This window comes from Helianthus annuus, chromosome 3, assembly GCF_002127325.2.
Source record: "Helianthus annuus cultivar XRQ/B chromosome 3, HanXRQr2.0-SUNRISE, whole genome shotgun sequence".
NCBI lineage: Eukaryota > Viridiplantae > Streptophyta > Magnoliopsida > Asterales > Asteraceae > Helianthus > Helianthus annuus.
In genome coordinates this window covers 42,773,799-42,789,228 of record NC_035435.2, presented here as the reverse complement: position 1 = coordinate 42,789,228, position 15,430 = coordinate 42,773,799, and the positions used below count along the sequence as shown (strand labels likewise).

General features: G+C 33.3%; 2 protein-coding genes across 8 annotated transcripts; one reads left to right on the top strand and one right to left on the bottom strand.

The window, feature by feature from the left end:
* Positions 1-1,293: 1,293 nt before the first annotated feature.
* LOC110930326 lies at positions 1,294-7,676 on the bottom strand. Of its 7 annotated transcripts, none has more exons than XR_002587751.2 (8): positions 7,567-7,676; positions 6,844-7,131; positions 6,334-6,548; positions 5,189-5,320; positions 4,686-5,097; positions 4,493-4,594; positions 2,298-2,564; positions 1,294-2,215 (listed from the first exon to the last, which is right to left on the bottom strand). XR_002587751.2 is itself a non-coding variant. In XM_035988319.1 (8 exons), the coding sequence occupies exons 3-6, from the start codon at positions 6,493-6,495 to the stop codon at positions 2,560-2,562; spliced, it is 681 nt and encodes a 226-aa protein (XP_035844212.1). In that variant the 5' UTR covers positions 6,496-6,548; positions 6,844-7,131; positions 7,567-7,676; the 3' UTR covers positions 1,294-2,215; positions 2,298-2,381; positions 2,481-2,559. The 7 variants fall into 7 exon arrangements, 4 of the variants coding, with proteins under 4 accessions (XP_035844212.1, XP_022029314.1, XP_035844213.1 ...); XM_035988319.1 differs by lacking the exon at positions 5,189-5,320 and having other exon boundaries at positions 2,298-2,381; positions 2,481-2,564; XR_004889449.1 differs by lacking the exon at positions 4,493-4,594.
* Positions 7,677-14,067: 6,391 nt separating this feature from the next.
* LOC110932377 lies at positions 14,068-14,787 on the top strand. Its single transcript, XM_022175716.1, has 2 exons — positions 14,068-14,623; positions 14,732-14,787. Exons 1-2 carry the CDS (start codon positions 14,068-14,070, stop codon positions 14,785-14,787), a joined length of 612 nt encoding a protein of 203 aa, XP_022031408.1.
* The last annotated feature ends 643 nt before the right edge of the window (positions 14,788-15,430 follow it).

The window sequence follows — 15,430 nt, the reverse complement described above, 5'->3', positions numbered from 1 at the left end:
CATTGTGTATTTTAGGTATTTCAATCTATATGTGTTATACATTGCGTATTTTTAGCTATTACAATCCATTGTGTCATATTGTGTCATATATCCTTCCATTGTGTGATATATCATTTCATTGTGTCATTTATCATTCCATTGTGTGATATTGTGCCATATATCATTCCATCGTATCATATATCATTTCATTGTGTCATATATCATTCCATTGTGTCATAGTGGAGCGTTCAAATGAGAAGAAAAATTTTGTAAGAATAAAAGGAATAAGTTTTAAACCAATAGAAATGCTCCATTTTCTTCATTTAATATGTGTATTTAATGTTATTAATAAGGCCATATATGTAAATTTCTAATTGTAATTAATTAGCTAACTAATTAAATTTGTAACTCACTTTTAAATATACTCTTTCAAGATAAAATAATTTAGGGTGAACGACAATTTTCGACATGTGTAGGATAAATTTTAGTATGTGTAGGATAAATTATTAAATGTGTATGATACATTTAGATATGCGTAGGGTAAATTTCGATAAGTGTAAGATATATGTATGATAAATTTTAAAATGTGTAGGATAAAATGTTTTTTGCTTTATTAATGAAAGATAACATAATTAATGGGAGGAGTTACAAACTATTTAATGTTTTACCATTATGCCCTTTCTTCTTTTTCTTCTCACATAAAATTTCTTCTCAAATGAACCTTCCCCTTATGTCATATATCATTTCATTGTCATATATCATTCCATTATGTCATATTATGTCGTATATCATTTCATTTTGTCATATATCATTTCATTGTGCCATATATCATTTCATTGTGCCATATATCATTCAGTTGTGTCATATAGTATTCCACTGTGTCATATTGTGTCATATATGTCATATATCATTTCATTGTGTCATATATCGTTCCATTGTGTCATATTTAATGATATTGTGCCATATATGTCATATATCATTTCATTGTGTCATATATCATTTCATTGTGTCATATTTGATGATATTGTGTCATATGTCATATATGATTTCATTGTGTCATATATCATTCCATTGTGTTATATCTGATGATATTGTGTCATATTTTCCTGTATAAAACCATTGTGTCATATTTAGTGACATTGTGTCATATTTTTATGACATTGTGTCATTTTCCTGTATCAAAAGACATTTTCCTGTCATATATTTTCCTGAAATCATAAACCTCCTTAAAAACATCAACATCCACGAAGTTTCTATACATCAAGTCCAAAATGAAAAAAAAAACATCAACTTAATCGACTTAATCAATCGAAAAAAAAAACATCAAGTTCCTATACATCAAGTTCCTATACATCAAGTCCAAAATGAAAAAAACATCAACATAATCGACTTCGTTATGCAGCCTTGACAAGATTCTTTTATAACCACCTCGTTGTAGCTGTTGTTTTTGTTTAGCTGGTAACTCTCGAAACTTGTGCACCAAGGAAATAACATATGGTTTATTTTCGTTAACGTCGTGTAACCAGATCTTGTGAGATTCCAGGATCCGGCGAGTTTGACGGAGCTTTGGTCCCAATACGACGTGTTCAGTGTATTTATTATCACTAAGAAAGGAGTAGAAGTAGAATACAACACCAAACAGTCACTTATAATCTGGTTTCTATTGATAACTTGACAGTTACAGCATCATGAAACCAGTTGGACAGCATCTCCCCTTAGGGACCAAAAGCTTGTCCAACACAAGACCTAAGCATCCTATGTATAGGCATGCTGGTTTCGTACGAACCCACATGGGTGCCTTCGTACGAAGCTGCTATGGTCTTGGACATCAGTACGAACCCACAAAGCAGTCCTACGAAGGTACTGTTACATCACAATGCCTTGGTTTCGTACTGGATTTCACTCTATTATATACAATATTCAACACACGCTCTATCTAGCTATTCGCACAGTGGCAGACATACGAAATATGCACCAACATCTTGGTTGTGTACTTTCGGCGCAAGCCTTCAATTTGTTTCTGTTGTAATCCAGTATTCTCTACTACGAAACCACAATGATAATCTTTTGCATCTTCACCCATGTACGTTTCCATGTGGCGCATAAGGAAAAACCCACAATCAATACAATTAAAACAAGTTCTCCATGACATTTTAAGACGATTTATTGATGTAGCCTTCATGTCTGTTGCTTTTGGATGTGAGATACGTTCAAGATAACCTTCAAAAGCTTGTTTCTTAAAAAAAATAAAATGCAATTGTGTTATTTCTACAGTATGCATTGTGTTATATTTACAATACAAGATTTCAAACACTTACTGTTTTTCGTGTCCGACCATCGTAGGGATCATGATCACCCTTTTCCTCATTTTCAAGTGGTGCAATGTTGTCAAGCAATGTAGTCTTTGTGCGTTTGAGGTCGAAACACATGAGATAAAAGTGGTTTTTCTCATGATGAAAGATAGGTACAAAGACAATGTCAAAGTCTTTGATAGTTTTTACCTTTTCTTTTCTCAAAACCTCATTCATGTTATTGGTGAAGTCATCAAGGATCACCTCCTCTTCTCTTTCGTATGTGTCCCTATGCTGAAATGAAACAAATGCATAATGCGCACAACATTAGTTACCACAAAATCAAAAAATATCACACAATGATCAAAAAATATTTCGTCCTATTTCAAACCATTGTGTCATACTTGAATCCATTGTATTTCAATCCATTTTGTCATAATCCCGTGTATTCCTATTATATTATCCACTCTATTTCTATTGTATCATAATCAACTTATCTTATAAATTTGATATGACACAATAAAATCATTAAACTTACAATCACAAGAGGATAGCAAAAGAGATTACACAATGCTTTCCGAGTTTGAGCAGAATTATTTAGTTTCGGAAAAAAGTAAGACGGTTGAACAATCGAAAGACTCCTTGAAGCAAAAGGTAGTTCCACCGAACCAAAAGAAGCTGATAATGAAGGTATATTGTGTCTAATGTCTGTTATCATTTTGTCTAATATTATTTGTGTTTTATTGTGTCGAAAGGTTCGTTGAAGGTAGTTATCAAGAAGCGAAAAGTTATTCCACCAAAAGCACAAGAAGCTGATAATGAAGGTACATTGTGTCTAATGTCTGTTATCATTGTGTCTAATATTTATAAGTATACATTTTGTAATTCTGAATATGTATTATGCTGGAATTGATTAGTGAATAGTGATCTTTTTTAAATTTGGTAACATGAGTATGCTAGCTGAAGTGGTTGTCAGGTTATAGGTACAAAGAAGGTGAAAAGAATGAAAGTTGTTGAAGTTCATGATCTCCCTAATTTGGGACAAAATGCTTCATCCAATCAATCTGAAACCGCTGGCGATCCGAGACGTAACTTTAAATTCTTATGTTGCACACTAGAAAAGTCTAGAAAAAATTCGCACAATCAATGTCTAATGTATGTTATCATTGTGTCTAATATTATTTGTGTTTTATTGTGGTTGTTGAAACTGAATCAGTTGATGTTGAAACTGAACCAGTTGAGGTTGAAAATGAAACAGTTGAGGTTGAAACGGAAGAGGTATGAAAGTTAACCATGATTATACGTGTGCTTTATATAGATATATCACAAAATTGTTCACAAAATTCTTGAATGTATTTTTGTTTAACAGGTGAGGGCTAAATTGATCGACAAAGAGCTTATGGTATTTGAGGCACATGGAAAGAAGATTGAATCCTTACTAGAAAAGTCTAGAAAAGATTTCCGGGATAGTGAACTTACGAAAGCCAAAAGAAGAGAATTTGCACATGTTTTGTGTAAATATCACACAGTAGAATCATGGGTGGGAAGCAAGAGAGTTGGTGATGTTTTTTGGAACCAAACAAAAAAACACAAAGATAATAAAGAATTGACAACGAAGAAGAAAAACACAATCGAAAGCAAAAAAGTTCCAACAACGAAAAAGGAAAACACAATCAAAAGCATAAAATTTCTAAGTCTACGAGATGAAATTAATGAAAAACTGAAAGAAACGGTTGTTGTAGATGAAGTCATGGCTGTGGAAACGTCTACAACTCATCAAGGTGATGCCATAATCAAGTTACTTAACTGTTTTGTTGTATACAGTAATATAATGTGTCTTATTTTACACGTTTATTGTTACTTATTTTCAAGAAAACGTTCAAAAAGCAAGCTGCTGATGTTGGGGTAGAACAAAACAAAAAAACAAGTGAAAATGTTGATGTTGCTCATCAAGAGAAAGCCCTTACTGAAGGTAACTATTATGAAACTGTGTTAGATACATTATGTCAATTTTTTTTAACTGTTTTATATTCTATTGTGCCATATATGCCATATATAATAATACATTGTGTCTTATTTTCACTTGTTTTTTTTGTTTTGATCTTCTTCTACATGAGCAGCTTATAAATAAGACACAATATATTATTATATATGGCACAATAGAATATAAAACAGTTAAAAAAATTGACACAATGCATATAAAACAATTTCATAATAGTTACCTTTAGTAAGGGCTTTCTCTTGATGAGCAACATCAACATTTTCACTTGTTTTTTTTTTGTTTTGTTCTACTTCAACATCAGCAGTTTGCTTTTCGACGTTTTCTTGAAAATAAGAAACAATAAACTTGTAAAATAAGACACAATATATTACTGTATACAACAAAGCAGTTAAGTAACTTGATTATGGCATCACCTTGATGAGTTGTAGACGTTTCCACAGCCATGACTTCATCTACAACAACCGTTTCTTTCAGTTTTTCATTAATTTCATCTCGTAGACTTAGAACTTTTATGCTTTTGATTGTGTTTTCCTTTTTCATTGTTGGAACATTTTTGCTTTCCATTGTGTTTTTCTTCTTCGTTGTCAATTCTTTATTATCTTTGTGTTTTTTTGTTTGGTTCCAAAGAACATCACCAACTCTCTTGCTTCCCACCCATGATTCTACTGTGTGATATTTACACAACATACGTGCAAATTCTCTTCTTTTGGCTTTCATAGGTTCACTATCCCGTAAATCTTTTCTGGACTTTTCTAGTAAGGATTCAATCTTCTTTGCATGTGCCTCAAATACCATAGGCTCTTTGTCCATCAATTTAGCCCTCATCTGTTAAACAAAAATACTTTCAAGAATTTTGTGAACAATTTTGTGATATATCTATGTAAAGCACACGTATAATCATGGTTAACTTTCATACCTCTTCCGTTTCAACCTCAACTGTTTAATCGGTTATATGGCAGGAGGAAAGTTGTTTTTGGGAGGGATATCAGGAATGGACTTTGTTCAAAAGATTGATCAGTTGGGAACACTTGAAGGAAAACCTTCTAGGCTGGTAAAAGTTACAGATTGTGGTCAATTGTCTGAAGTTGAAAAAAACAATGTTATGGAGTCTGATTAAGGTATTGCATTTTAATCCATAAAAGCTCCTAAGTTGATTCATTCAAATAGTTAGATTGTTATTGTATTGTAGTATTATAGTGTGCAACCAAAACAGATCAAAATCCAAAGTTAAAAGGAGATGTTATATGTGCAATTCAGAAAAAAAAAATCTAAAAAAGGAGTGTCCTGAGAAAAGAAAGAAAAAAGGGCGAAACAAATTCTTTCAAAACTCAAGTGAATTACTCGCTTAATGTATTAGTAGTTTCAAAAACTGGGAATAAATAAGAATGGGTTATGGATTCAGGGTATTTAGATCCCTAGCTTATACACACATTAGTCAAGGTAAATTAGAGCCTTGATCTCAGAAATGTTTAATTCTCGAATGTATTGAAGGAGTTAAGGGGTACATGTTATGGAGACTTGATGATGTTAGTCCAAAGGTAATAAATAGCTCGAATGTTGTTGCTTTTAAAGAAGATATTATGTACACGAATTTTATTGGTGAAAAGGGAAAGACATTTAAAGAAAAGGAACCTCAGTTTGAGGTGGACGTTATTCCTGAGATAATAACTGATGATCAGGTAGAACAGTCCAGTAGTTCTAAAGGACCAAGTGATTCAGATTTGTCTGCTTTTATGTTTGCAACTGCCGAGCTTAAAAGTGTCAATGAACCACTTACTTATAATGAAGATCGACTTTCGAATGCTTCGTTTGCAGCCATTTGCTGCTGCGTTTGCAGCCGTAAACGCCCCGTTAAACGACTGCAAACCCTATTTATAAACAAATAATCTTGGGGTTTTTTTTTATGCATTATGCACTTAATGTTAAATCTTAGACAATTCAAACAAATGGTTTAAGGCATTTAAAGCGAAATAATCTTGGGGTCTTTTTTATGGCTGAAACTTATATTGAAAGATTTTTAAAAAATGGTTTAAGGCGTTTAAGGCGAAATAACTTATTTACCTTTAGGTGGTTCATGATGGCATCCCTATAAGGTGTTGGAACTTTCTCCCAACCCATTTTATCGAACGGGGTGGTCCGCCATATATACATACCCGTCTCGCATGAAAATAGGTCGCTTGGTACACCGACGGGTAAGAGAAACGGCCCCCCCGCTTTGACCATCCTGCGAGGCTTTTGGTTTTTTGCTTTCCCCCTAACTTTCCTTGGGGGAACCGCTACAATTTAAATAAAATTAAATATAATAGTGACAACATTTATAATAAATGAAATAAAAGTACTAAATAATAATTGATAACTTACGAAGTTTTATTATCAACTTTTTAATTCGTAAAAAAATTACAGCTTTTCTTTATTTGATAAGCAAATACAATACTAAGTTATACGAAAGTGAATAACTTTCTAATGGTGCGCCTTCTTCATCTCGAACGAAGTCTTTGCGCATTAAGTGTATACTGTGTCTTTGACAACTATGCACAGAACAAAAGGTTTTGGAATTTAAAAGACACGTACCTTACATATGGAGACAAATGTTAGAGCTCTTCATGTTACTGTTGCTCCATTTTCTGTAGTCTAAATCATTATGAAGGTAATCTAGTCTACTTTCAAGGCAAATTATTATCGTTATTTTTCGTGATCGAGTACAGGATCCTCCGTTTATAATGATGGGATCATCATCATCAGCTATAAAATGAATCTCCTCCGGAAAAGAACTTTCACATTCACCAGTTGCATAATACATAATTTTGTTTTTCAGCTAAAACATGTACCAACTTGTGTACATCCAAGAATCTTTCATTCCTACGCAATTCAGAAAAAAACCATAAGTGTTTGAAAGCAAAATTATCAATACAATTTGTAAGTCTAAAAACTAGTAGCTTGGCAGAAATCGCAATATGTGGACACCTAAACAGAAAGGACAACACATTCTTGGGTGAAAAATTAACAATCTAAGTACAAAATTACAGTAAATGAGCATAGATCGGGTCAGTTATGACCAAAAACCGAAGTTTTCTCAAACAGGAACTATTACGTATATTCAGACTGACTTCATACTTAATGACTACAGGTGAAGTTAACAAATTCAGGTTGACTTCATACTTAATAACTACAGGTGAAGTTAACAAGCAACCAAAAAATATAAACAAAAAAGGCAGTTCAAATTAACAAAATCAAAACTTCTAAAAACCTTTCTTCGACACAAAAGGATGAACAAAAGAGGACAAAGAATCGTACCAGAAGAGGTGAGACCAGTGACGGTGGAGCAAACAAACGCCAGCGTAGGAGAAAGCAACGTGAGCGAGAATCGCCAAAAACGCCTGCGGCTAGGGTTTTGAACGGCTATTTGGAAATAAGCGTCTATAAAAGTGTACTTTTTGAGTTTTTTCTCTTTTTCTTTTTTGTTACTTTTAATAATTATTACTTTTCTACCCCTGTTGTACAATAAATTTATCAAGTATAAACTAAACAATTATATTATATAGTATAACTAGTTGATGCCCCGTCCACGTTGCGGGGCGATGGCCGAATAATTCTCAATCAATTAAAAAAACAATATTATAGTTTTGTTAGGAAAAAAAACTAAAACGATGACAAGACCATAGTTATGAGCTCAGGGCAAAACTGTAGTTTGTCAGGATTAATGAGCGAGTGTTAGGCAGCTCATTGACATGGAAAAAAATTACAGTAAATCCAGTCAACCAATTAAAAAAACATTTTTATAGTTTTGCTAATAAAATTAAATCGATAGCAATACTGTAATTTGAACTGAGGACAAAGTTGTATTTGTTGACTTGGGTAAGATCGTAATTTGCTAAAAGTTAAAGTGATGGCAATACCATAAATTTAAACCAGAGAAAAAATCGTAATATAATTTTGCACTAAGGACAAAATCGTAATTTTAAGCTGAGAAAAAACTATATTTTTAATTTGAACTGAGGGCAAAATCGTAATTTTGAATTGGGGGGCAAAAGCAAACTTTTTTTTAACCGGGCAATAACATAATTTTAAACTAAAGGCGAAATCATAATTTTTGAAACGGGGCGAAAATGCAAAATCATCAGTTTTAGTTTGGGAGAACAGCAAAAATTTATTTTGAACTGGGGCCAAAAATATAATTGTAATATGGGGATAAAATCATAATTTTGAACCGATGGCAAAATCGTAATTTTGAGCGAGGGACAAAAACATAATTTTATTTTGAAGTGGGGGCAAATTTTGCCCGAGTTCAAATTAAAAATATAGTTTTGTCCCCAGCTTAAAATTACGATTAAAGTTACGATTTTATCCTTAGTGCATAGTTATATTACGATTTTGTCTCGGATTCAAAATTATAGTATTGCCATCACTTTAACTTTTGGCAAATTACGATTTTACCCAAGTCAATAAATACAATTTTGCCCTCAGTTCAAATTACAGTATTGCTATCGTATAGGTTTTTTTAGCAAAACTATAAAAGTTTTTTTTAATTGTTTGACTGGATTTAATTTTTTTCCATGTCAAGGAGTTGCCTAACACTCGCTCATCAAATATTACAAAAGTGGTGGTTTTTGGACCATGTCGGGTTGGCGTTTTCTGGTGGCGTTTTGCCGCGCTTAACGTTCTATATAACATTTGATGCACCACCACCATTTCCACGGTCACAAAAACAAAACTTAAACAGGTGTTGGTGGCGGTTCAGGTCCAGAGCAACTTTGAAGAGTTCATCAAGCCCATCTATAAAAAAAATAGTCAAACAAAGAAGTTAAATCCAACATCAAAAGGTGAATGTGTAAGCTCCTTGCAATATCCCATAGCTATATGTATACTAGGTTATAACCCCGTGTATTACATGGGCTGAATAAATAAATTTTATATACTAAATAATAAAACAATATATCTTTAAAAATCTTATTTATTGCATGGTTTGAATAAATATAATTTTATATATTAAATAATAAAAAGCTGTATCTATAAGAACCATATTGTACGGGTTGAATAAATGTAGTTTTATATACCAAATAAAAAAGTTATATCTTTAAAACCACGTGTATTACACTGGTTGAATAAATGTAATATTGTTTACCAAATAATAAAAAAAAAATTACATCTTTATAAGTATGTGCATTACACGGTTTGAATAAGTGTAATTTTCTGTACTAAATAATAAAAAATATATATTCTTAAAAAACCCCGTGTATTGTACGAATTCAATAAATCTAATTTTATATATCAAATAATAAAAGTTATATCTTAAAAAACCTTATGTACTACATGGGTCGAGTAAATGTAATTTTGTATAGTGAAAATAAAAATCTTTCTATACTAATAAACAAAAATCTTTTTTGGACACTTGTCATTCTCTGGCAATTTCTCATCCTTATTTTTTATTTATCTCTTTTATTAAATAATAATAATAATAATATTAAACATCAATTTAACTAAATCTATTTATCTCTTTTGTTTAATTGATTTCTTTTTTAACTCTAAAATTTCAATCTTTGGCAATTTAAGTCTATAGTTTTAATCTTTGGTATTTTAACCCTTTTGATTAATTTGATTTTTCACTTCTGATTCAAAAGTTTTCATCTTTTGCAATTTAACCTCTTTAATTTTTTTTACTTTCAACCCAAAGCTTTTCATCTTTTACAATTTAATCTCAACACTTTTTTTAATTTCAACTTTAGTATCTTATATACTTTTCATCTTTCATAAGTTCTCCGTTTAACGTGTCGTTCTAAATTTCCGACTTAACACGCCGCAACGCGCGTGTGGGGTTCAACGTTTTTTCATCTATTTTTTTCCTGTTTGACATGTCCGTCGCAGCGCGTCTATTTTTCCCCGTTTGATAGGTCTGTCGCAGCGTGCGAATCAGAGATCGACTTAGTTATTTTTTTCTCGGTTTTACACACAGGCTCGTGGTCATGTGAGAAACATTTGTCTTTCATCTAACATGATATATAACTAATGAATCCCTGCCGCATTGCGCAGGTGGTAATTCTAGTATTTAATATATTAATGTGTTTACATTTTTTTAAATAACATATATATATATACATATAAATCGAATTTTTTTAAAAAAATTGTATCCCTCGAAATCACAGGCCTTTTGTGAAAGTTCTCCCCGCACACCATAGCCGGCTATAGGTGTGTGGCTTGTTGTAAAATAAAAGAGTCCAAATAATAAAAATTATTGAATGTTGAAAATCCAAAGCGTTTGGTTAGCCTTTTAGTTCATAAAATATTGATTTTTTTAACTTTCCCGGCAAAGTGAATAATAGTGGAGATTTATGCGGGTCCAATGAAATAAACGAATATCATTTAAAGATATTTTTTGGTATATCAAGAAAATCCATAAGATATTAAACTAATAATATTTAGTATAAGACTTATCTATAATATAAGATACTAAACTAAATAATATTAAACTAAAATAATAACTATCTATAAGAGATTAAACTAAAATAATAATTATCTATAAGGAGATGGCTTAATATAATGACAAGTGTCTAAAAAATGGTTTCTTTTATTATATAGTATAGATAGATTACATTTTAACCATGTTCCTTTGCTTGATCATCTGTTCGAATTACATCATATGCAATTTCACAATAACTAGATAGTTGCTAAAGTATAACATGCTTTTTAATAACAATATATATTTAATAAGTGTAAATAAATAATGCAAATAAGATTACCGGCCAGCACTATACTATTATGATAATAATCCTAATTTCTAAATAAAGAGATTTTGAAGGTTGTATGAATTAAAAACCCTTCGAGACACTATCTACCGGTTTGTTTCTGTTCAACCTAATGGATACATTTTCCTTTTTTCGTTCATTATTTGACCCGTTACAGCATCTGAGATGATAATGTAAGACAAATTGACTCTGTGATGACGCGGAACAATACCTGTCTCGCCTAAGATATTCTAGCCCATCTTGTAGAGAGGCCGGATAAAAAAAATCAGGTTCTCGAATGAGGAAAAAGCGCAGGCCTTTGAATGCTTACATATTCTAAAGCATTATCCTCGTCTTTATTACAATCTTCCTTTCCATCAAAATTGCGAAGAGTGGTGATATATTAGTTACCATCTAACCTTCGGTTTCAATTGTTTTGCAAGCCGCCTTAAACCTACAACATTAGCATCAATTGTCAAGAAATAGTTAAAACAAAGAGTTAAAGGCAGTGGGTTAATGATTAACCGACTCACCACTATAAAACCCACAAAGGAGTTATCCCCAACATGTGGGTTATTTAGCATTTGCATCTGTCAGGTGTATGCCTACACCCCGTGCATAGGTCGTGGCCATTTTCAAATGAAATGAGCCGAGGATATCCAGGACACGGTCGTATTAACCCTCAATGTTTATGTTATCAAACAAAACAGATTAAAACGGGTTATGCAAATTTATTAATCACAATCCGATTAAATAATTTCATACCCGACCAAGCGGTATTATTATTATTATACCGTATCCCAAGCCCGTATAAGGGAAAATAAGTTAAAAGTATTTACCTGAGCTAATACTTTATTCACAGCAAAATAACTCAGTCGTATTCAATCTAACTAAATGCAGGTAGCTTTTACCGGGTGGCTCTAGTCTGGAATGATGGTGATATATAACCAATTCAGAATGCTAATGGTCTTATTTAAGTCGTAGACTTAGACCGGCTAGCTTAAAGTATTAATAACGGTACAATACGCTAGATTAAGCGGAGACCGGAATGGAATGTGATTTAGACCCGACAAGTTTGGATACTTGTATAATATGGGTAAACTAAACACATTCTGGATTTTGAAGTTTAAATGATAAGGTTAAACCCATTTCGGCTAATTCATGTAAACTAGTTACATAAACCGAACCGAACGCATAAATGCATAACGGGTAAGCGAATGAACTATATACAAGTCCCAGACTTTTACGTCAATTATCGACTTTTATGTTAATTAGGTGCATAGTATGTGAAATGACCAAAATACCCTTACGGGGCATAGTTTGGCCATAAATGGTAAACCACACATATGAATGATATCCTACAGTTTTAACATCATAGTTTGGCCAAAACTGTAGTCCCTTTTAGTCCCTCTATATTCATAGTTTTCATTTTTGATGAAATTAGTCCCTCATAGTCAACGTTTGACTTTATTATGGTTTATTACACGTGTCAACACATCATTGGACACGATTTTATGAGGTGTTACAGAACGTCAGTATGTTGATTATTCGATTTCCTCCCCAAGTGTACTACATTTTTTCATACTCCACCGATTGAGCTTTTGAGTGGTATTGATGATACTCCCCTTATTCCTTCGTGTATTGCCTTACTGACTCGTACCCGAAGCTTGATGATTCATTTTTAAAACGAACACACCATTTTCACCATAAGTGCCTTGTTTTCATGGGGTATCGAACAAGAGAAAGCTTTTCAAATGCTAAAAGAAAAACTGTCAAGTTCTCCGGTGTTAACCTTACCGGAAGGAACAGAAGATTTAGTGGTATATACGGATGCATCACACCAAGGGTTAGGGTGTGTCTTGATACAATGAGGCAAAGTCATTGCTTATGCCTCAAGGCAACTCAAACAACATGAAAGTAACTACCCGACTCATGATTTAGAGTTGGCGACAGTAGTTTTTACCTTGATAATTTGGAGGCACTACCTGCATGGAACGAAATGCACAATCTACTCAGATCACAAGAGTCTCAAATATTTATTCGAGCAAAAGGACCTTAATATGAGAGAAAGAAAGTGGCTAGAACTAATCAAAGATTATGATTGCGACATTATTTACCATCTGGGTAAGGCAAATGTCGTAGTTGGCGCCTTAAGACGGAAGGAATATCCATCGCCTATCCGAGTGAAGTCAATGAGAATGATAGTTACTCCTAACCTTATCAAAACTATACGGGAAGCCCAAACTAAGTCATTGAATGCAGATGATCCAAAAGGTGAAAGGACAAAAGGGGTTGTCGACAAGCTTGAAACAGACGCAAGTGGAATTAAGACAGGGTATGGCCTAATTTGGATACCATGTTTTTGTGATACAAAGAATCTAATACTAGAAGAAGCATATAAGTCTCGCTACTTGGTTCACCCGGGAGCCACCAAAATGTACCGAGACTTGAAAGGAAATTACTGGTGGTCGGGAATGAAATGCGACATTGTCAAATATGTATCCAAATGCCTAACATACTCACAAGTGAAGGCGGAACACCAAAACTTGTGTGGAACTCTACAACTGTTGGAGATTCCAACATGGAAATGGGAGGATGTGACCATGGACTTGGTAACCAAACTCCCCAAAATGAAGAAATGACATGATGCCATTTGGGTCATTGTTGATCGTCTTACAAAGAGTGCCCATTTCCTACCAATACAGGAAGCTTACTCTTCAGTAAGGATGGCGGAAATATATGTGAACGAAATAATCTCTTAACATGTGGCACCCGTGTCCATTATCTCGGATCGAGATGCCAGTTTACTTCTTGTTATTGGAAAAGGTTTCACGAAGATATGTCCAAATTGCACTTGAATACCGCATACCACCCTCAAACGAATGGTCAATCAGAAAGAACCATTCAAACATTAGTCGATATGTTAAGAGCATGTGTCTTGGATTTTGGGGGAAGCTGGGATGATCACTTACCGTTAGTGGAATTCTCGTACAACAATAGTTATCAAAGTAGCATTTAAATGGCGCCATATGAAATGTTGTATGGAAGAAAATGAACCCCTGTATGTTGGGGAGAAATGGGACAAAGAGAACTCGCCCCTAAGGATGTAGCAGCAAAAATGAATGAAAAGATTGATCTCGTAGGAGCTCGGCTAAAAGCAGCGCAAGATCGACAAAAGTCCTATGCAGACAAAAGAAGGCGTCCAATCGAATTCCAAGTGGGGGACCAAGTATTGCTAAAGGTCTCCCCATGGAAAGGCGTAATTCGGTGCCGTAGGCGGGGAAAGTTGGGCCCTCGATATATTGGGCCATTCAAAATTTTCGCTCGTATTGTAGAAGTAGCATATCGGTTGGAATTGCCACCCACATTAGATGACATTCATAACGTCTTTCATGTGTCACAGTTACGGAAGTGCCTTGCGGATGAAACATCTTACATACTACTTGAAGACATCGAAGTGGACAAGAGAATGAACTATATCGAAAGGCCGATAACTATTAAAGATTCCAAGGTACAGACCCTTCGTAATAAGAAGATTAAGCAAGTATTAGCTCAATGGCAACACAAGAAATGGACGAATCTCACATGGGAACCAGAAGATGAAATGAGAAAGTACTACCCGACTTTATTCGGTATGTATCTAAGTTTCGGGGACGAAACCTTTCCTAAGAGGGGTAGACTTGTAAGGCCCCAAAATGTGAATACATTATTAGTTATTTTGATAATATTTATTACTATAGAACTGAAAATGGTAACTAGCAATTATAGCTTAAATTTTAAAGAAGTAGACTATTAGAAGTCTTAGCTTATAGTATGAAGTGTGATGTTTAAGAATGTTTAACTTAGTTATTTCCCTACAGTTAACTTAGTAAATAAAAGAAAGAAAGGATTAGGAACAACTAATTAAAAGGTGAAACTTAAGGGACTAAAAGTGGGAAATAGTGGGCAAGAATTTAAAAACAAGATGCAGGTCATATGTGTTTATGTATGTCGAGATTTATAGAGAGAAGAGAGAACTCTTCTCTAAAACCCACAACTGAAAATTCAGCAAATTAAAAGGGAAAATTGAGGTTGATCTTATGCATGTTCACTCTTCCGTAACCACCTAAGCTTGTTGAACAAAAGGTAAGTTGTAATCCTGAAATTGGTGGGTTGGTATGAAAAGATTTGTATAAATATGATTAATTAGAAAATGCATCAAGATTATAGGTAAATTGAAGATAGAAATCATGTAATGAGCATTTCTGTATGTAAAATTAGAACAAGAATTGAATGTTTGTCGGATTTCAATAAGAACCCTTACGTATGATTAAGTGGGTTTTCATGTAATCTAGAAATTCTATGATATTGAGTTAATTGCTTGATGTAAATCATGTTATTAAGATCTATGATGATTTGTTGATGTTGTGATTGAATGAATTATGTTACTAGTCAAGTTT